Source organism: Saccopteryx leptura, chromosome 10, assembly GCF_036850995.1.
Source record: "Saccopteryx leptura isolate mSacLep1 chromosome 10, mSacLep1_pri_phased_curated, whole genome shotgun sequence".
In the NCBI taxonomy this organism is placed as follows: Eukaryota; Metazoa; Chordata; class Mammalia; order Chiroptera; family Emballonuridae; genus Saccopteryx; species Saccopteryx leptura.
The window spans coordinates 59404025-59426640 of record NC_089512.1 but is presented as its reverse complement, the minus strand read 5'-3'; the positions used below and the strand labels follow the sequence as shown (position 1 = coordinate 59426640).

The 22616-nt window shown below is 47.0% G+C and overlaps 1 protein-coding gene across 2 annotated transcripts in view; it reads right to left on the bottom strand.

Annotated features, from left to right (window-relative positions):
* Nucleotides 1–22616, bottom strand: part of CACNA2D3 (calcium voltage-gated channel auxiliary subunit alpha2delta 3) — a 1028076-nt gene that overhangs the window by 193244 nt on the left and 812216 nt on the right. For both annotated transcript variants that reach the window (XM_066350330.1, XM_066350329.1), the window contains exons 18-22: nucleotides 13543–13626; nucleotides 5976–6047; nucleotides 5660–5721; nucleotides 4205–4272; nucleotides 55–100 (exon numbers count right to left, since the gene is read on the bottom strand). In XM_066350330.1, coding sequence (XP_066206427.1) covers nucleotides 55–100; nucleotides 4205–4272; nucleotides 5660–5721; nucleotides 5976–6047; nucleotides 13543–13626 — 332 coding nt within the window. The remainder of the gene's footprint in view (nucleotides 1–54; nucleotides 101–4204; nucleotides 4273–5659; nucleotides 5722–5975; nucleotides 6048–13542; nucleotides 13627–22616) is intronic.

Here is a 22616-nt window from a genome sequence, read left to right as displayed (position 1 = left end):
CTTGCAATCAGAGGGCAACAAATACCAATACTGACGAAGGATTTTCATTCTTACCATTCGTCTGCCAAGGACACATCAGGATGTTCTAAATCATGCAGACCTGAAGATCAAGGAGAGGAAGTTAATGAGTAAGTGCCATCTGTGGGTGGCACTCACCCTCCTCGTCCCTCATGTGCTTCAGAGTTCTTGGGCGGGGCTATGGGGTGGTAAAGGGGAGGCATCAACCCCAAGGAAGCCTGCTGGGGAAAGGAACTTGGAACAAAGGAAACAAGTTCATTTCCAGGCAGAACTCTGTCCCCACTTCCCCCTCACTCAGCCACCACCTGCCATACTGTGATCCCAGGAAAACATGAAGTGCTTGCAGAGAAATGATACACCAGTGAGTCATGGGAGAAAAGCTTAGCGTGCTGGTGGAAACAGTGCTTTTGGAGCCCTGAGCAGGCTGAGTTGGGGACAGGGCCAGGCCACCCAACTGCTGTGTGACCTTAGCAGATTACTTTCTTTTTCTAGATGTCAGTCTATTCATGTGCACAGCAGGAATGATAATAATATTCTCTAACGGATGGGTGGTTGTGAGGGTGAAATTATAGGTTGAATGATATGAAATAGCCAATACGTGACTGTTCTGACCAGCAAAAGTTGCTGGTTTTTCCAGAATCCTAAGTAAAAATGAGTCATCTGTCTGAAAAGGTAGCTAAGAGAACAGGGCTAGCAGAGAATTGGGGAGTTTTTATAGAATGCTCTAGACCAGTGGTCCCCAACCCCTGGGCCGCGGACTGGTACTGGTCCGTGGGCCATTTGGTACCGGTCCGCAGAGAAAGAATAAATAACTTACTTTGTTTCTGTTTTATTTATATTTAAGTCTGAATGATGTTTTATTGTTAAAAAATGACCAGATTCCCTCTGTTACATCCGTCTAAGACTCACTCTTGACGCTTGTCTCGGTCATGTGATACATTTATCTGTCCCACCCTAAAGGCTGGTCCGTGAAAATATTTTCTGACATTAAACCAATCCGTGGCCCAAAAAAAGGTTGGGGACCACTGCTCTAGACCACCCCAATTCTGTGAAACACTCTTTTTGTGACTTCATTTCAACCGGTCATCGGCAGACTTCTGAGTGATGTCCTCAGGGACTCCAAAGATGCTTAGAGCCTGTGTTAGGATGCCAATTTTCCCAGTGACCAACAATGTCTTATTGCACTCAGGATGCCAGTTTTCTCCTCAAATTCAAATGTATAAAATATAGCAAAACACTAGACCTATTATCACACTCCTGCTTGATTTTACAGGAAGTAGGAGATAAATTAGATAGCACATCATCTATCATCCAAGCAGCCATATCCTGGCCGCAACACCTACCGGTTGAATGATTTTAGGAATGTCACTTCAACTCTTTGAGTTTATCAGCCAGAAGACACAGGTAAGAATACTTAACTCAAAGACTCCATAAGAAGATTATATGGGATGGTGCTTAGTCCCTAGAATAACCTATGTATCCACCAGCCCTCCTTCCCTCCCTCCCTCCCTCCCTCCCTCCCTCCCTCCCTTCATTTTATATATTCACTGTGCAAAATACTTTTCCAGGCCTTTACAATACAGAAGAGAATGAAACAAAAAATCACTTCCCTCAGTGTATTTACTTTCTAGTGGCAGAGATAAGTAAATAAAATTAAAATACACTGCTTATCAGTTGGTAGTGAAGACGATGAAGGAAGAGAAAGAAAGCAGCAGGGTAGGGGTGCCGACAGACGGGAAGGATCGAGACAGAGCCTTTTGGTCTCTCCCAGCCAGTCAGAGAAGTCTGCACTGAGAAAATGACTTTTAAGCAAAGACCTTGAAGAGGTGAGGGAGCGAGCAATGCAGATAACTGGGGAGAGAGGGCTCAGGGCAGGAGGCACGGTACGTGCAAAGGCCCTCGAGTGGGATCTCACCTTCCCGGAATATCGGGTTAATGATGTCAGTTCTATCTATTTTTCTGGTTTCTGTTCTCATCAACCTTGATCCACAAAGCCCTCTCTAGCTATATTTTATAGGATTTATAGATGAAGCCCTCAAAGAAAGACCTTCCCCATCGCTTCCTCTCTTATTTCCTAGGGCACCAAGAAAACTGAACTGTTCTCTAGTCCTCTGACCTTTTATTTTGGTCACCTACTGATGATTGATAATGCTGACAATAATAACATAAGCTCTAATTTCTTGAACAGTTATCATGTACAATAGATATTAAAGATACAGATAAAGTATCAAGAAAATTCAGAAGAAGAGTGATTTCAGTAGGTAGAGAACTATCACCGATGGCTTCAAGCTCGGTAGGGACTCCTAACGTTTGGAGCAAAGTCTACCTGTTCACCACCTATGTGCTATCTTGCTGGCATTTGCAAAGCATGTTAAAAATGCCTACATTGTAAGGAAGTGTGGCTGTCATTCCCAAGCTACACCTTCCTTCTCCAAGAACGGAGCAGAATAGCAACCATGCCTTGGCCCTTACTGATGACAAGACCCCTTCCTCGTTAACCTAAGGGGAAGCAGCTTTCTTGGGCTCTGTTACTCAGCAAAGTTGGCAGGACTGTAAGCCCTCTTATTCACAGAGGAGCAACAGAAAGAGGAAGATCTGGCTTCACTTGCTTCCTTGCTGAGAATTCAAACTAACTTCGTGCATGGTGGTTACGGGTAGCTCTGAAATTCTCTCTCTGTGACCTCCCAGCCTAACAACTGTGGAACAAACAGGGAGAAGATGGTGACTGAGGAAATGATCCAACGACAATGCTAAACAATGTGCAAGCCCATGTATTGAGGACTAACTAAGGGAATTGACACATGAGGGGTAAATAATCTATGAATAATCTTCCCTTCTCTTGTTCTATAATGGGCTATTTCCTCAGCTTGATCTCAGATGGCTTAGACCTGTATTTTCTGGCTTCATTGGCAGTAATAGCTACAGAGCTACCTATGGCTCATGGAGTCAAAGAATCCTAGAATTAAAAAAAAAATGATCTTGGAGAATACATCCTGTTGGGGACCTTGTCCTAGTCACAAATTTGCCTGTTTTCTCTTGCATGTCTCTGGGAAGAGGCCACACAATTCATTAGCTCTGCAGTGGCCACACACTGAATTCTTCCCAGGTCACAAGGACCCCCTCCACTCTCTTTCCTATTCCTTAAGATCACACAATTGCTTGAGAGACAGAAACCAACACCTGTGGAACAGGCACAGAGAATCGGAGTAAACCAGAAGACTGTCTATGGAAATGGGCATCTCAGGGACAATCCAATCTCATTCTTCATTCTCAGCTACGTCTGAGCTGCATGGTGTTTCTGAAAGTTGACCACATTCACTGGTAACCAGCTTAACTAATTAAAACCTGACTTGTAACTGACCTTCCTGCTCTTGCTCATACTCCCTGGGAATGCCCAGAGAGAGCACTGGTCTGGTCCAACCCCTTCTTTGTGAAGATGCAAAATTTAACACCCAGAATGGGCGAGGAACATACTCAAGGCCACTCTGGGAGTGAAGCCATTAGAGGCCAGCCCCCTCCTCCCCATGAGCTGCTGAGACTGAGAAAGGTAACTTCTCTGAGCTACTGGGTTGTTGGGAGATGAAAAAAAACAGTAAGGGTGTGACAACAGTGTTAAAGTCCTGGAGAGCTGTAACAACTGCTCCCACTGACTGGGAGTTTCAGTGCTTTAGGAAGACTGCGAGTCCGGGACTCTTCACGGTGCTACCTACTCCTGACATGTCAATCACTGCAATGGTCACAGTCCCCTTTGGATCCAGACGGCCGTGAAACACGAGTGGCACTGTGGCTCAACTGTGTAGGAGACTAGGCTTGCATATTTTTTTTTCATTTTTTCCCTTGGCTTGAGCTTTTACACTGATTTGTATTTTTCTTGCTACTGATTTTTATGGATGAAAAAAAAGATTGCTAGTGGATGATTCCTCTGAGTAGCCTCAACCACTCTGTGGGTTAAAGCAGGAGAGAAATAAATACAATCATTAGGAAGGCCACCACGAGTTGGGGTTCCCACCATTCTGAATCAGGCTGGGAAAGTGAGGTAACACCTCGTGGGCAGTTAGTTGAGTCGGATGCCCAGAGACTGGCCAGATTATTGAACAGAGGAGCAGGCGCTTCAGTTAGCCCAGTGCTGGGCTCCGGGGCTTCCTTCCCACGGGAGAGGGGAAGAGGGACCAAGGCAGCAACTTACCCTCCTCAATGGTCACATTCCCTCGGAAGAAATACTTCCCATGGCCTCTGGAGAGCGCCACACCTAAACTGTGCAGAGAAACAAAGCAGACCTTGAAATCCACGGCAGTGACTGCAATAGACTGTGGGCTAACTTTTTACTTTCTATTTTCCCATTTCCATTTCATGTTCTGTAAACAATTTTTCCAGCAGTTTATTTTCAAAACCCCACTGATTATAGTTGTTGTTGGTTTTTCTTAGGTTCAATCAGCTGCTTCAAAGTAAAAATTTTTGATTGAAAGTGCCAGCAGCACTAGGCTGCGCTCGCTCATGTGTTTACAGAGGCGTGGCGACCTGCTCGCCCCCAGCAAACCCTTGCCCGGAACGCCTCAGGAGGGGCACTTGCCCTGCACGTGCCTCGCACGGCTGCCTTCCGCACCCTGCCCTCCATTCAGCAAGGGGTGGGTCATTCCAGACCTTCAGGTTAGGACTAGGGAAAATTAACCCCTCCTCAAAGGGCAAGAAGGAAGTGGCTACCACCGCTTAAGGGTTAGCCACATGAATTGTTTTGTGGGCTTCTTTACTCAGCAAGCTCCCTAGTCTCACAGAGTTTTCACACTCTTACTAGCTTGATTTAAGCTGCTTTTTATGTTTGTCTGAAGTAAGAGAACATGTTTTGAAGACACAGTCTCTTCATCTGGCAAATCCCCTCAGTGGTCCTGGGTTCCCTCGACTGCTCTGCTTCCAAACGAAACCCCGCCATGACCCCTGGCCGTCGATGACAACAAGCCATCATTTATTTCCCATATTACTCTATAGTCAGTACACCCTGTCTCTCCTTAGCTCTGCGAGGAAACAGTTCAGGTGCAGGAAGCAGCCCCACTGAAAAACGTGTTACAAAAGGTGTTACGACACTAAGGTAAAGTAGCGGGAGACGTTGGGGTGCCACATACACATCTGTGAGCAGGCAATGAGCAAAAGCCATTTTCTCAGGACTGTTAAAAAGAGAAGTAACAGGATTCAAAGGTAGGCAAGCATAGAAGGACAGTTCAGAGAAATTAAAATGGAAGTACAACATGTAGGGATGGATACGCTACCTTTAAGTTTGAAGATTTTTTTTTTCTGATCATGGAAATAGAAAGTGAAGTGAAACTCACTCGGCAGCAAGTTAGATGGTTAAGAACCCTGGTAACCCTCTGAACTTATCTCTCCACCCTTAATTGGAACCCCCAAAGCTCATTTGCTTGATAATGAGATGCAAAGCCAAGGCAAATCTAGTGAGGTCTCCTGCCTGAACCATCTTCCCCCTTCTGGAAAACAAAAACAAAAGCAGCCTGGGAAAGCCCCTTCCTCACTCTCCAGCCTTTCGGCAGGTGTTTGGTATCTTCAGATGATGAGCTCTGAAAGCCTCAGCAGGTTTTGTACAAACACAACTGATGGGTCTGATGGAATGTCCATGTATTATGGTCAGCTCTACCTGAAAGGAGTACCCTTGATGTCTGTATAATAGTAGTCATTTGTCATCACCAAAACCCGTTTCTAGATCGAAAAAAAAAGTCGTAGAGAAAAGAAAACATGGTTAGTCTGCTAGGTGAAGTTTTCAGAAATAAATAAAAATAAGTGGACACACTATGATCAGGTTAACAGTACTACATGAATCTTGTTTGAGATAAGTAAAGACAAGAGAAAAATGATCTCAGCGAAAGATATTTATTCCAGATAGAGCTTTCAAAGCTAATTTTTCACAGTGGTTTGTTTTAAATTAGGCACAAGAATGTTTGAGAAAAATGTACCCCTTTGTCCACTGTCTTCTTCACCTCCATGGAGAACTTTCCTGTCTTTCGATTCACCATGGCATTTCTTAACTAAAATGATAAAAGAAAACGGTGTTAGTTCTCACCTGGGTTACCATGTCATCCGGACACCGGGCATCCTCAGGCTTGGGAGCGCAGTTGGTGCCTTGTGCCAAGCAGAGGTGCGATGGGGTTGGGCTGTTTCCCACCAAATTGTGGGCACTTTTGTAGCGAGTCTGCATCTTGCACTCAGACCTCTAAAACAAGGCTTCTGAAGAATAAGCACTTAACGGCTGTTGTACCCAGGGACAGAGGCTGAGTACAATAAATAAACAACTTTTCACTTCAGTTTGGGGTACTCAGGTACATTTCAAGGCAACGACGACACAAAAGCCTGTGCATGTTGACGGATCCTGAGAGTCAGAGAATGAAGCCCAGCAACCCACGAACACACTCCAGAGGCAAGAATGTCCCTGGAGATCAGCTACATGTCATGGAGAAATCACTTCTCAAAACTTAAGGCAAAGACATTTTCCTACACAGTAGTTTAAAACAAGAAAAGGCCAACCATTTGGAAGACAGGGATTAGCTGTGCGTAGCATGAACCATCTTCACATGCTCTCTGAGAAATCAGAGCCAGTTAATGGCCCCGCTGACACTGACGGGCAGTGAACGGGGTGACCTGCTATCTGATTTTTGGAGGTCCCATTTGGAACAGTGAGCCTGGCTCCCTCCCCCACCCCCGGCTGACCTCTTCTAATTATGCGTGGCCCTGCCTTGAGTTCAGAGAAGGACAGCAGACACAGTGATGAAAGATGTGCCGTCATGGGCACCAATGGGAGACGACAGGGAAGGCCACTTAATGGAACAGGAGCAAATGCTGACATGCCACAGCCTGTCAGGAAGGCTCTTTCCCAGCCCCAGGCCTTGTTGTCATGTTTTTTTTTTTCCTCTTTCCCCTCTTTTCTCCTTTGAGGAACTTGAATAAGATCTGGCTGATAGAAAACTGCAACGCTTGCAAGCAACCTCAGTTTGATCCGGGGTTGTCTAGGTTTGGGTTCACATTCCCATCTTCCATGAAAAGAATAAAAGCATAATTTTTATCTGGAGGCATGTATAAAATAAAGCATATATTTTACTCTACATATTTTTTAACAACACATAATGGGCATTTCTGGAAATATTTTCCCATTTTAACTTTTGTGGTTTTGGATGGGGAGAGCTGGTCCTAATTAAGTCTACTTTCAAACTTTTAAGAACGGCTCAATTTATCTTTAACATGGTTTTCATTTTTCCTCTTTCTGGTGGCTGCCTAAAGCCATTTGGGACCTTCCCCTCTCACATTCCCCAGGCAAGATGGAGATTAGGTAAGGGTCCCACCCTCTGTGCCACCCCACCCCCAACTCCCAGTAGCACAGAACAATCAACGCTAGGCAGGGAGGGTCCAAGGCCAGAGTCACTGACGTTTTCTCGAGGTGAGTACTTAGAGACTCTAGTCCTTCCCTTTCCGTCAACCACAATGAAACGAGGTTACAGTTATCGAACATCTACTTGTGAGGCAGGATAGGGCTGTAGCCAATGGGTCTCAGAGCCAGAACTTTATGATCATGGACAATTCATTTACCCTCTCTGTGCCTCAGTTTCCTTTTCTGCAAAACGGAATGGATGCGGCACCCATTTCACAGAGCTGTAGCGAGGATGCGAGGAGCTGATATTTACAAGAGGGCCTGGACAAGGAGTCCCCTTCTCAAGCCTCACTCTCCCCAGAAGACAAAGTAACATTTCTAGACTGCTCCAGCCTCAAAGCACTGAGGCCTCAAACTGAGGCCTCAAACTGAGGCCATTTATCCGGCCCCCGCTGCACTTCCGGAAGGGGCACCTCTTTCGTTGGTGGTCAGTGAGAGGAGCACAGGATAATGCATACTATGCTCCTGGAGTACTGTATGTGAGCAAGGCCACATACAGTACTACTTCCGGTGACACGGGATACACACGTCATGGCTCCAGAAGCGTGTCACATCACTTGTTACAGCTAGCAGTGACAAATATGGAACTGGACATTGACCATCTCATTAGCCAAAAGCAGGTCCATAGTTCCCATTGAAATACTGTTCAGTTTGTTGATTTAAATTTACTTGTTATTTTAAATATTATATTTGTTCCCGTTTTGTTTATTACTTTAAAATAAGATATGTGCAGTGTGCATAGGAATTTGTTCATAGTTGTTGTTTTTTTAGAGTCCGGCCCTCCAACGGTCTGAGGGACTGTGAACTGGCCCCCTGTGTAAAAAGTTTGGGGACCCCTGCTCTTGAGGCTTGCATTATCCTGTCAGATCCTGATTACCATATGCCAGGCATAGGTTTTAAAACCCTCAAAATCATCTCTTCAGGTATCATTACTATCCCTGTTTTACAGGTGGGGAAACTGAGGCACACAGCCAGGTCATACAGGCTCTCTGCCCTCTGAACTCAAGCTGTTACTTTGGCCTTTCAAACCAGGAAAGAAAGCATTTGGATAAATTTAAAGCATTAATATAAAAGTCATGCAGTATTAATAAAAATAATTTATTATTTCCGGATTTCTTTTTTTAATCAAAGAAAATGTTTTAAACATTGACCATGCAATAGTCTGAAGTATTAACATCCCAGCAGGCTCTCCCACAAACTCGAGGGCCTGTGGTCTGGGGCTGGAAGGAAGGCTATTTTCTGTCTTCACTGCCAGAGTGCAGAAGGGGTTTGGTGCTTGGTCAACAGCCTGTCTGGTAACAATGCAGTGCTTTGAGGCTGGAGCAGTCTAGAAATGTTACTTTGTCTTCTGAGGAGAGTGAGGCTTGAGAAGGGGACTCCTTGCCCAGGTGCTATGCTAAGTCAGTGGTACCTCCAGCCCTAGGGTCTAGGTTCCGAGGTGGTGTCCAGAGCTGAGCACGAGTGGAGGGGAGTAACAGTCCTTTGAGTCGCACCAGGGACAGGAAGGGCTGTCTGAATATCCCTGGGACCTGCCGCTGCCTGAATTACAGCACGAGCAATGTAGCAATGACATGGCCTGGCAGAGGAAAATTCCCAAAAGAATTTGGGTGTGCTCCTGTTAGAATAATATGGAGCCATCAAAAAAATCACATGTTCAACTTAACATAAGGTCAAAAAAAGGCAAATTAAAATTCGGTGGTATACCTTTATTTTTCCCTATCAGATATAAAATAGTGTTCATGCAGTGGACATTAAAGTAGCTTTCATTGCAACGTGGTCAATAAAATAAAGGGTAAACCTCTTCAGGCTGAAAATAATAATTTGGTGACTGTGCTCAGGGTCCTGGGACTCCAGGGCCACCCTCTCCCTCTGCGCCCTGCCTTATTCAGGTCGGATATGCTTCCCAAGAGGCCCAGCCAGTCTGTCGCCCTCGTCTGCACCCTGAAGCTGTGCTGACCACTCGGAGCACCCACGTTACTAAAGGCCATGCCACCTGGTGGCCACCAGTGTCCCTGTGAGCTTACAGCTCTTCTCTCACGTCAGAGTTCATTGAGGAAGCCAGAGTCACTGGTCACCAGTGTTTTGGGGATAATGATATAAGATAGATCATTCTCCTAATGGTGGTGAACTGTCCACATCAGCATACGAGCTTCACCATTCCTGGTGCATAGGCGGCAAGCCCTTCTGGACCTCCAAAGACATGCAACCCCGGCCAAGCCAGCAGGTTCAAGGGGAAGCAGAATAGTGGATAAACAAGTCTGTTATTCCTAAGCCACCCTTCAACAGGGATAGAAAAACAGACTCGACACAGAGCATTATGTAATAAAATCCTCCCTCTCTCTCCCTCTCTCTCTCTCGCTCTCCCTCTCTCTCTCTCTGCTCCAGCCTGGGCTCTCAGGTGGGCTGTGCTGGTTTGGGACCTAGGGCTCAAGCATGAGCCGCTGAGATACAGGAATGGGTGGAACAAACTAAATGGCCACAGGTCTCAGAAATACGGTCCAGCAGAAGAGATTTATGGGGCTCTGGAAAGAAAGAACTCACAGGAATCTCTCTGTCAGTGTCATCCCCGGTAAGAAGAAGGTGAGCTGACTGGAGAGCAGTAAAGAAAGGGCTTACCTGCAACATTCGGGGTTTCACTGGAGTCAAGGCCGATTCTGACACCACCACCACAAGCGGTGGGTTAGCAGCCGTGAGCCAGGTACAGCTGTCTTTTCTGTACCCCTTCGGGGAAGCTAACACGTACAAGGCACTGACATGGGGTCTGCATGGACTCGGACTCGGGCTCTTTCTAAGGCACACCAACACGGTCAAGAGCACTGGGGCCAGAATGCCTGGCTGGGAATCTATATTCAGTATTATCAGACCATTACAGCAATTCTTTGTCTCAGTTTCTTTACCTGTAAAATGAGGACACCAGTAACTTCAACTTCACAGGATTGATGTGAGGAATAAACACGTTCGTCCATACACAGCACTTAGAACAGCACTGGCATGCAGGAAGAATTCAGTATGTGGGCATTATTATTTATATTAGATAGTTTCTGTTTACAGAGGTAATCGTGTTCACAGTGGAAAGTTTGGGAATGACTAAAAAATAATGGGACTGAGATAAAAATCACCCTTAATTCCTTCAGCCATCACTGGGAATTAATAAGCAAAGGATGCACACCATTCTAAAGACGCTCTGTCCTTCTAAGAGGTGATTGACACCGGTAGTTCAGTGTGGGCCTGTCCTATCTCAGGGTTACTTCCTGGCTAACGAGCCACCATGAGATCCATACCACTCACTGCAGTGTTGACAGGATGCCCGACTCACCCTAGAGCCACAGTCTTACTTAACTCCTTTGTAAATGATTTCTGATTTGAAATTTTTTTCCTAGTTTGATTTTAACCAGCCTTATTCTGCAAGTCTTTTAATAGTATATGTGACCACACACCTTTTTTGGAAGTACAGAGAGTCTATATTATAAATATAGTCATTAAATTCAACAAAAGCCTAGTTGCCCAGGATGCTTCTTCCAGTACGTTCTTTGCAGTGGGGCACACTTAGCTGCTTCTTCACCAATGGCTTCTGCTTGCTTGGTCTTTCCTGGATTTTGACATAAAGCCTGCCTTCTGCTACTTACATGCAAACTCCAGTGACAGACCTATGTGCATATGGATCTTATACAGATTTCACAAAGATGCTTTGTGTAAATTCTGAATTCTTCAGTCAATGGTGTAGAATTCCCTGGGATAGAAATAGTGACTTGGATTTTTCCAAACAGTCTGACAGTGAAGAGACTTACATTTCAAATATACTGTGCTCCCGAGGCAACGAGACCCAAACTAAAGAGATACCAAGAGAACAACCTGTGTAAGAGCAAGAGCACTGACTGGCTAGAGTTGTGGGAACTCTGCAGGACAGGCGGACCCAGTCCTGGCAGTTCAAGGCAGTTAAGCAGCTGAACATCCACAGGGCTCTGATGAATGAGAAGGGCTTCTGAGGACCAATGCTGACGGCCATAGTGCTGACAATGACTGCCACTCATAGAAGGCTCACCATGCCCACACAACAATGTAAGCACTCTTACTTATACCTTTCAATATATTAACACATTTAACATTCAACACAGCTTTATGAGGTAGCTGCTATTATTATTATGCTTATTTTACTGGAAAAAAAAACCCAAAAGAACAAGAAACAGAACTGAGGTGCAGACAGGATAGCTGTCTGTCCAAGATCCACAATCAGCAAACAGCAGATCAGAACCCAGGCAGCTCACAATGCCTCTTGGGATGAGCAGGTTGAAGAGAAAGGACACATACATCGGGGCAGTACAACCAAAAGAACCTGACTTAACTCCTGATGACAATGTTTAAAAAACAAGAAAATAGAAGACTCTACCAGCCCACTGAGCAGACATGATGTCTGGTCACCATCACGTGGGCTAAAGTGGTGGTCCCCAACCCCCGGGCCGTGGACCAGTACTGGTCCGTGGGCCATTTGGTATCAGTCCACAGAGAAAGAATAAATAACTTACATTATTTCCGTTTTATTTATATTTAAGTCTGAATGATGTTTTATTTTTAAAAAATGACCAGATTCCCTCTGTTACATCCGTCTAAGACTCACTCTTGACGCTTGTCTCGGTCATGTGATACATTTATCTTTCCCACCCTAAAGGCTGGTCCATGAAAATATTTTCTGACATTAAACTGGTTCCTGGCTCAAAAAAGGTTGGAGACCACTGGGCTAAAGGGTACAAATGAGAAAGTAGTTTTGTTTTTTTTATCAAACAACAAAGTTATTTTGTCTGCACTTGGGTTTTAAAAGACTTGATTGCCAATGTAGAAGGAAACAGGTTCGATTCTGAAACAGATATGGATTTTGCATTCTATAGGCCAAGAAGCAAAGCAGACGTGCATGCCAGCTGAGTGGCCCCGGGAGCAGAGGAGGAAGGAGAAGCACAGGTGCAGTGACAGAGCCGCCCTGGTGGCCCTGCTCCTGGGGGGCCCAGCTGAGTGGCCCCGGGAGCAGAGGACAAGGGAGAAGCACGGGTGCAGTGACAGAGCCGCCCTGGTGGCCCTGCTCCTGGGGGGCCCAGCTGAGTGGCCCCGGGAGCAGAGGACGAAGGAGAAGCACGGGTGCAGTGACAGAGCCGCCCTGGTGGCCCTGCTCCTGGGGGGCCCAGCTGAGTGGCCCCGGGAGCAGAGGACAAGGGAGAAGCACGGGTGCAGTGACAGAGCCGCCCTGGTGGCCCTGCTCCTGGGGGCACGAGAACCCCCCTGGGAACTCCAGCTGGTTCCCCTCAGTGCTCCCGTGGGAAGCAGGACAGAGGGAGAGATGGAAACCATGCTGGCTCCATGATGGCGCTTAGGGGGGTCCCCAGACAGGTCAGGGACGATGTGGGCAGAGGAAGCTGGCCTGGGCACAGAGAGGGTGGAGAGAAGGTGAGAGCGAGGATCTGGACAGGAACTCGTGGGTAGTCAGGATTTCATCAAGAACCTTCCGCCTGCACTCACCCAAAGGCAGTCATGTCTAATAAATCTGACTTAATGAGGATACCTCAAGAAGACTGGCGAGCTGAGTCGTGGGCCCAGGAGGGTTCTTGATACAGAACCAGAGGCTGAATCTGTGGGAAATGAGCCTGTGGCCACTGCAGTGTGGTCGATGAAGGGGGACAAGCTGTTACTACCCAGGAAAGGGAGTGGCTGACCCAGCCGCCCTGAGCCTCTTGTCACAAAGCTGAGCTGTGCCCATGAAATCCTGACAGATGAATCCTGACCCTGACTTTGCAGGGGACAGACCCCCCAACCCCAGCTCCCCTGACAGCAGCAGGTCCCATCAAGTGCATGGAAGAGGCGTCTGGATTCATCAGCTGAGGATGGGACCAGAGCCCCCCAGGGATGGTCTGTGACTGCGAAGCAGACTGCGTGGCTGGCCTGTCGGCACCTGGTCTGACCAGCGGCAGAGTTCTAAAACTCCTAACTCAGTAGAAGGGCCACGGCCTCCGTGCTGTGGTGGCCAGGTGTCCCCCTGGCGGGCCTCTTGCTGGCCCCCGGCAGCCTCCAGGCACAGTGGAGCTCCCGCCTCCCCAAGCTTAAAGCAAACCCCTTACCACATCGTCTCGGTCTTCCCACTCGACCTCGGAGAGGTCAACGCTGCTGTAGTTAGGTTTCCTCCGCTTTTTCCCTTCTTCGTACTAGCAAGGGGAAGGGACAGAAAAAGAGAACATTTCCATGAGATCACCAGCCAGGCCAACCTTTATCCTCCCAAGTCCTGTTGGAGGGTGAGGACCGTGAACGGAGGAATATCAGTGAGAGACCCAGCTGGGTGCCAGTCCCAGATGCCTGTAGACATTGGCTCTGAGCTGGGAGAACAGACAAGTCAGCTCTTTGCTTGATATGCATTTACCCAGAGAACCCCTTGGTTCTAACCATGCCAGATGAAAAGCAGAGTCTTCTTCCTCTTTGGATAATCTGTGTGTGAGAAAGGGAGAGTCTTCCTCCAATCCACAGCTTTGAAAACCACCCCTTCAAATCACAGAAAAGGGCGTTTTGCATGTGTTACTCAAGACCTAGTGGCGTCCCTCTGTGTTTTAACGTTCTCTCATCCCTACCTCCTGTCTCAAATGCACGCACACCCCTTGGAGGCCGAGAATGCACTGATCTCTGCAGTGGGGTTCAACACCCTGGTAACAAGGTGCAGACACACGAACCCTCCACCTGCTACCACAGTGGCACAGTGGTCCTGAGCAGAGCACACCGGCTGCTTTACCCTGTGTGCTGCGGGTACTGGGAATGCTGCCAGAGTTAATGGTCATTAGGCATTCCTCTGGAAAAGCTGATGAGTGCATGCACAACAGGGAGCTGGTCTCAGTTTTCTCCCCCCTAAATCACTGGTATTAGTCACCCTGCCAGTCTACCATTTTATCAACCGGACATGCGTGTGTCTGGACATTCCTGTGTCTCGGGGCCTTTAATGTTGGCCGGTGGTGTGTTTATAATGTAGGAAAGTCTGCCCTCTACTGCAGGCTAAGGAGAAGCAACCCCTTTATAAGTATCAAAGGCATAATGGGAAAATATATGTATGTCTGTACAATTTTTCTTATTTGCTTTTGTCTCTAAGTTGGCCATCTTTTGCTTTAATAGGCAAGATTCTAAATGAGATGCAGTCACTCTAAGTATTTTAAGACTCCAAAAACACAGGTTAGCATTTTGAACACCGCTTGGCAACTGTGGAGGCAGGTGTACAGGCACACCAGACATGAAGGCAGAATCACTGTCAACTGGTTGAACCAAACAGGTCTAAGCTGCCCTCAGTGACATCGAGGGGTGGAGACCAGACAGTGAGTCCCTCTGTTCTTCTGCATTGTGACTGCATTTCAGGAACCTGAGACATCTCCGGAGACTGCTTTCCCCCAACCAACATCCAGTAGTGAGCAGGTGTGATGGGGGAGGGGAGCACATGATACAAAGACTCTCAATTGTCCCCCTGAGGAGCTAGAGTCAGACATTCCTGGGCCACTGTTACCTGTGCTAATGGCTCCATATCCCATTTTAGTAGGAGCCTTCACTGGAAACCCCTAAGCATCCCAGGAGTTCATGCAGCCCAGATTCTAATGGTTAAAGGTAGAATTCTCACAATTTCTTGGGTAGCCTAAAGCTAGGTCTAAACTGTCTTTTTGGTAGAAGTCCTTCCTTTGGTCACTTCGAAATGCTCCTTCCTTCATTTTTTCAACCTATATGTATTGGGCTCCTAATAAGTGGAAGGTACTAAGAATTACAGTCAAACAGTGCTTTATTCTTTCCCAAGGACTTGCCAATAGTTATAACCTTTCTGCTTCTGGAAGGCCCATTTATTGCCCATCATGCCTATGGGAAAATGGGCTCTAACAAGTTAACAAATCAAATGACAAGGTAGATAAGATCATATGGCCAGTGAGGGGGAGGAGACCCCCCACCTGTCACAGCCCCTGACCAGGTTTCATGGATAAGTCTCATGTTATTTCGACCACTATTAAAGAAATTTAAAAAGACCCCAAGATCTAGTGCACTAAAAGGTCCTTCATCCTTAGAAAAAAGTGTCTACCTGTCATTGTTAGATGACAGGAGCACAGTAATCCTGCACGTATTGGGCATGTGACTAAGCAAGGTGCCAAACTACTCGAAGCTTCCTTTTCCTCAGTTGCAAATGTATAAAACAAGAGCACCTTTACAGCTAAGGGAGCTTGAGAGGAGTAAATAGATACTGTATGTAAAGTGGCAAGTATGTTCCCAGGTGTGAAATAAGCTCTTTATCTGTAGCTAGCATGACTCCTGAGAGCCATGGTCTTCTTGGTGAAGACACAGGCTCACTGTTTACAATCAGCTAATATTTCATTTGCATGAAAGGAAGGTCACCCATTCCGTAATTTTGTAGGCCCCTGTTCTGCAAACCACAAGGCAGCCAGGAGATGTTTGTCAGAGAGGAGGATGTCAGACAATCTATACACATGCGTCTTACACACCAAGAGTTGTGTACTCAACACTAAGTTGGGACTCAAGACTCTCCTGGCAGAAAAATGTATACTTGTGCTGAAGAATCCAAGTCCTGTCAGATGCATCTGGCAATGGTGGAATTGCAGAGATTTCTGACCATTCCTAAAATGTCTCTTTATCTTTTTATTTAATAAGAAGAAATGCAGCACATTCTATTATCAGTATTCAGGAAACGTGGAGAGATTAGAGAGTAAGTATGATTTCCCAGCATACTGATCAATAAGCTGCCATTTTCCAACAAGTCTCTATTAATTTAATTTTATTGAAAGAAACAGACAGGGCTGGGGATATGCCCTCTAAAATTCCATTTCGGGAATGGCCCTCCGCAATGTCTCCTTAACCAGGCACGTGAAATAGGTCTGAAATCAGAGGTGGATTTAATTGTGGGCACAGCAGGTGCGGGCCCTGGGTCCTGACTTCAGAAGGGCCCTGCAAAACCCCAAATTTACACTTTTTTCTAATGTAAAGGGCCCAATACTTTCTTCTGTGCCCAGGGCCTCAACCAACCTTAATCCGCCTCTGTCTGAAATACTTTCCATTTGGGTCTTTATTAATGGGTGAGCTCCTTTAGAATATAAATAGTAATGTAGCAGAGCAATTAGTGTGGGTGAAAAAAGGAAGTCAGGTAGAGAATGATGAGTAAATTCTAGCATAATGACCTAAAATCTGCCTTTGTCATCTTCCCCATTAAGAAACAAATTAAACGGCTAGAGATTAGACCTTCTTAGGAAGACACCTGTGCTATAGATTGCCACCATCCGTTCCCTACATTTTACATGGTGATCATTTTTTGTTTATATAGGGAAGCCCCTGACCCCACTCTCCATAAATATACTTCTAGTGAAGGTAAGCCACCCTTGGTTCAGAGGTAGGCAAGTGACCTGAGCATGTGGGGAAGATCCAGGACACAGTGATTGGGTCAGAGATAGGGGCATAGCTCAGGCCAGCCCAGATGAGATCTATCTGGGATGCATTCCTGGATTTATCCAGAGGAGGAGGCTCTCTATCGACCAGCATCACTGAGGTGTTAGGATGTGAACCTGAGCTCCTCACGGCCTCCTCTGCGACTGCTTCCCGAGAGTGACGTCAGTGCCGAGAAGGCAGGGGACACAGAGGAAGCAGGCCCTGACACATGGCGCGCACCCCTGGATCACGCTGCGTCTCCACTCTGAGTCCTTAGGGATGTTACATGTACCAGTACTTTCCCTTACACTGCCCCCCTTTCTTTTTTAAAGATTTTTTTTTTAAGTTGGCTTGAATTTCAAGTGTAAGTAGTCAACAGTTCCGACTTGCATATATTTAGTGCCTTCATTTATTTTCTCTCAAAATGAACTACCTTGAAAGTACATTTTAAGTGAAATGTTCACAAACTTTGGTACTTGAACGATGACTTAGGAACAAGTGATTTGGAGTTGCAATTGGGAACCCCTCGATCACCACTCTTCTAATGGAGATGAATCACACGGCTAAAGGCACTGGTCCCCTGTTCCTGTCTCCCCACTAGAGGCTGTATGTGTGGCCACAGACTGAGAGTGACAAAGAAAGAACTGCGTTCTCGAGTCCTGGAGTCCCAGGCCAGCTCTCCCCTCTCCCACGGGACCCGGCCTAGGACAGGACCCGGCCTAGGACAGGACCCGGCCTGGGACGGGACCCGGCCTAGGACAGGACCCGGCCTGGGATGGGACAATACCCAGGTCCCCCAGTCCTGCTCCCCCTTCCCGTTTGAGGATCTTGTTACCGGGGCTGAGGCATTGTATATGGCATTTGTTAGTGTATCTGTAATCTGTAACTTCCTTTGAAAATGTGATTAACGAATTGCAAACAGTATCCAAAGGTTTATAAACAGATATGTTGAGAGCCACAGGTAGGTTTGTAGTTTTTGGTGCCTGTTTTATGAAAAAAATATGTGAGGGAGAATTTAATAAGGAAAGATATTCTGTGCTATGAAATACTTTGAGGTGGAGTTTTAAATAAAGGCCAGATGTGGTGAACGAGCACCAGCCTGTGGCCTGGGAGGATGGGACAAGAAGGGTACCCATATGGGGGGGCTGGAGCCATCTGGGGGCAAGCCTACATGCCAGAACCTTCCTGGCAGCATTTAACCGTCTAAACGTGAGTGCCCTCTGTATTACCTGCAGACTGACTTTAGGGAGCATAATGGGATAGGCTACGATGATGGCCATGTTTATGTTGGTTTGAAAAACCCCAAAAATGCCTTTGTTTTTTCTGTGTTCTTTTGGGAAGGGCCAGAGGAAATCAGCTACGCACATCCATGCAGTCTCTGTGGAACAAATATTGTGTGTGTTAATAATTGATAAACTGTACGTGCTGTTCCATGCTGCCAACAGGAAGGAAGGAGACGGGGGTGGGAGGCCCACAGTGGAGAGGAAGAAGCTTTGCCCAAAGCCAATGCCATCTGCAGGAGGGGTGTGCCCAAGGGCCAGGAGCCAGCAATTGTCTGGGCAGATGTTTCTATCCCAGGGTGGACACGGTCCTCAGCTGGTGAACACCTTGGCCACACCCCCGAGGACCTCACCTCCTCTTGTCTCAGAGGCCTAAGTGGCCATTTCAGGAGAAGGAAAGAGAGCACATCTCTCCTCCATGCACAAGAGAGTAGGGTCTGATGGCCACTGGGCACGTCCTTCCTTCATTCCTTCATCCACTCATTCCCTCACTTGCTTATTTGTTCATCCACATACCCAAAAATACTATTGGACACTGACTATTTATCAGGTGCTGAGCCAGGCCCAGGTGGGCTGTGGAAAGCATGGAGAAGCTGTCAGAGCGGGATAATCTCCTGCCCTCCAGCTGCTGATTGATTCACTACCAGTGAATCAGGACAGTTAGGAGAGTGTTTAAAAGCCAGGGCCCCAGAGTCAGGCTCCGATTCTTATCATGTTTTCATCTGTGTACACTATGGGGCCAGCGTGCGCCTGTCCGGGCTCCCCCCGGGGCCAGCGTGCGCCTGTCCGGGCTCCCCCCGGGGCCAGCGTGCGCCTGTCCGGGCTCCCCCGGGGCCAGCGAGCACCTGCTCACCTCTAAGATGAGGGTAACAGCATCCAGCTCACAGGACGGCAGTGAGAAGCATATGGAAACAAACATGGCTGCACAGAGTATGTCCTAACAAAGGGCTGAGAACACGCCCACTGGGCCAGCATTTTAACTGCTAACGTCATCACTGAGATGTGGCAGCCCTGCCTCACCAAGTCATTCCTAGAGAGTACATTCACAGGATAAAATGAGTCTTAACAGTATAGATGTTTATTAATATTTTTATTCCTTTAAAGAGATAGCTCAACCTGGCAAGGTGGCCAATTGTTCTTAAGGTCAAAGGGAAAGTCCTGAAATAAGGACAATGTTCCCTGGACAGGTGGCCAGATGGGCCTGTGACGGGTAGTCTTTCCCCCTGCAATATACAAATCAAGGCCTGTGACTATCACAGCACGTGTAGCCTCAGAAGACGCAACTCTATGGAAAGGACCCCCCATTGGCTGGTATCAATCTCCGTTCTCCTGGATATGATCTAAACAGTTTGAACATTTTCTTTTTTTTTAAGGTTTTTTTTTCCTGATTACCCATGTAACAACTTCTCATTGTAGAAAATTTGGAAAATAAAGTGCAAGTAATGAAAAAAATATTGCCCTCAATACCACAATGCAGGGATCATCGCTTGGTATTCTCTTACCTTCCCCACAGGCTCAGTACTTTGAAGCCATTACTGTTTTCAGTTTTCTAAGTCCATTCTTTCTCCAGCAAAGAATTTATAAAATGCAGCAAAAAATATGTTCTGCTTTGGAAGTCACTGCCTTTAGCAAAAATTAAAAAAAAAATTTTAAAAAGCAAATGTTTTCTGCTGGCCAGCCCCCCCGCCCCCCACGTCCTATCATTGCACGAGGAGTGGCTGTGTCCTACGCCAAACACTCTGCTAAGCACTGCACATATCTCATCTAATTCTCACAGCTCCATGGGAGGGACAACCACTTCCCAGACAGGAAAATGCTGAGCCCAGCGATGTTGGTCACTTGGAGACATGCTAATAGGCAGTGAGAATCGAGCTTGAAAACCATCTCTGCCTGGTTTCTGAGCCTCCGGTCCTCCCCACCTTCTGCACTCCCACCCTGGATGTGGTCTCCCTGCTAATGCCTGTCCTCGGCCCAGACGCCCAGACGGCGACTGCTGACGGGACCACGTGCAGCAGGCAGCTCTGCTCTGGAAGTCACATCCCGCCAGCCATTCGTGTCCTTGCTAACGGGCCCAGATGGCCAAGGATGTAAGAATCAATGTTAGAGGAAGAACAACTACAAATGCTGAGTGAGTACACGGAGCAAAGTACTGGGCCACACGCCCAACGTACCAGGTCGTGTTTGCACATGCGCGGGAACCAAGACCCACTCAGTGCCTCCAAGAAGCCATGGAGGGCCTGGTGATGCCACCATGGCTAGGATGTCCTTGAAAGCTGTGCTGGCCCTTAGTGTGTGACCCCGCAATGGGCTCTCCTAGAAAAGATTACACGACTGGGTGACATAGATGTTATATCAAGAGACAAATGCTGATGACCCTGCATGGGGAGTTGAGGTCCGTGCTCATGGGAAGACGAGAAGCCCGGACTCACCAGAGGAAAACAGGGCCGTGGGGGTGTGTCCAAGAGCCACCGGATGGTGGGGGTGTGTCCAGGAGCCGCGGGGTGGTGGGAGAGAGGCAACAGGGCATGTTGAGACAATAAGCCTCTTCCTTTTTCTAAAAGGTACCACGCTCTTATTAATTAGTGTTTTTAAGTGTCTCAAAGATGAAAAGTCCTACGTGCTCTCTTAGTGTGATTACAAAATCCTTTTGATCGCTGTAAAACTAAAACAACTTTGGTTATTTTTTTTTAAAGAAACAACAATTAACAGGGCACTTTGAAAACCCAAATGACCTTTATCTTAAATCAGTGTCCTCTGAGTCGCCGTGAGTCATCGGCACTGCGTGTGGGGTGGAGGTAGCCTAGCCTCGCCACCATTTTTGTAGGTCAAAGTCGACTTATAACTTGCCAACTGGATTGAAAGCCCATTTTCAAAAGCTGGTCTGTCCTAGAAAAGCAAGCTGGTCATCAAAATGAAAGTCGTGCTGAGTGGCTGAGATGGAAGGGACTCTTTGTGCCAGCAAAGAGAAAGAATAGGGGATTCCGATGCAGAGGGGGAAAGGCTTCCCCTGACTCGGGCGGGCGAGAGGTGAGGCCAAGAAAAGAGCAGCCCTTAGCAGAGAAGGAAAACGTGGATGGGTACCGCATTACAAATAAGACACGAGTGGAGACCGCTGCTCTCAGAACACTTTGAGACAAAACCCTCTGTAAAGTTCCCTGAGTGAAGGCCCGATGCAAGACAGCCTTCAGAATGATTTCAAAGTTTCAGATAGAGTTGCACCGAGGTCTTGAGCCCAGACACGCGCCATACGCCAATTATAGTCCTTATTGCATACAAAGACTTTCAAACACCACTGAGTCATTAGGAGATTACATCAAGGGTAAAATGTCCTCTTTTTTTTACCTCTATAATTTGAGAATATTCTGCGACATTTGATGAGCAACGTTTTGTTTGCATTTACAGAACTTCACTTGGCATTATTCCTTTGAGAAATTAACTATCTAGCAACAGAACCTTGGGTATGTGGAAACTGTCAGACTGTTTTGAACATGAGGTAGAATTGGTTCTGGTTTAGACACTGCAAAGATAACGGATTTCCTTCTTCACTCAAGTGAAACCAGAAAACAGCGTCAACACGGAAACGCGGCGTGCTCGCCTTTGAGCGGCGCTGTGGGGCGAGTTCTCATGTTGTTGGTTTTCTCCCAGTCTGTGACGTTTCCAGGGCCCCTCCCCAGCCTCATCACCAGAAAAGGGACTCCAGTCTCCCTAACTTGCCTTGGAAGGGTGGTGGTCAGAACAGAGCGGTCTCTGCACTTCAAGGTGTTTGTGCTGAATGACATGAAGGTCAGGAAGCTGGCAATGAATTTGCAAGTGAAGTAAGAGAGATGCAGAAAAGAGGGAGAGGAACCTTCCCTTACTCTGGATTATGCCTGTAAGAGTCTCCGCCTCTGTCAGCGTTCTAAGATTCTCCCAGCTAGAGTCTCTCCCCCCTCTCCTGGGTGGGGGTGCCTGCTCTTCACCTCCCCAAGAACACTGGGCTCTGCAGCATAAACATGCATGTGACGATCTTTTCAACCCATTTGCTTTCTGCCTTAGCCATGTCCTGGCCAAACTCAACAGGTTCTCATCCATCATCGGTCCACCCAGACCACTGGACTGGTGACCGAGCAAAATATTTGGTTTTGATATAATTTTTTAATGTGGGTTTCAATTCCACTGATACATCTTTTTTTAAAAAAATGTTTCTGGATGTATGCTGGTCTGACTAAGCCCAAGAAACTTCTGATGTCACTCATGACTCACAGGAAAACCAAAGGTCCCCAGTGAGGCTGAGTCCTCTGGGTCTTGTATTTGTCTGTCATTACAGATACGTGGGCAGATGCTGGGAAAAGCGGGAATAACAGGAGAAGAAGGCCAGTGGGCCTGGCAAAGCAGTCAGGGATCAGCAAACTGCTGCATCTATTGCTTCCATCTGAGGGTCTCTTGATATCGTATCTCTCCATCCCCCTTGCCCCCAGCTTAGTCTCAGC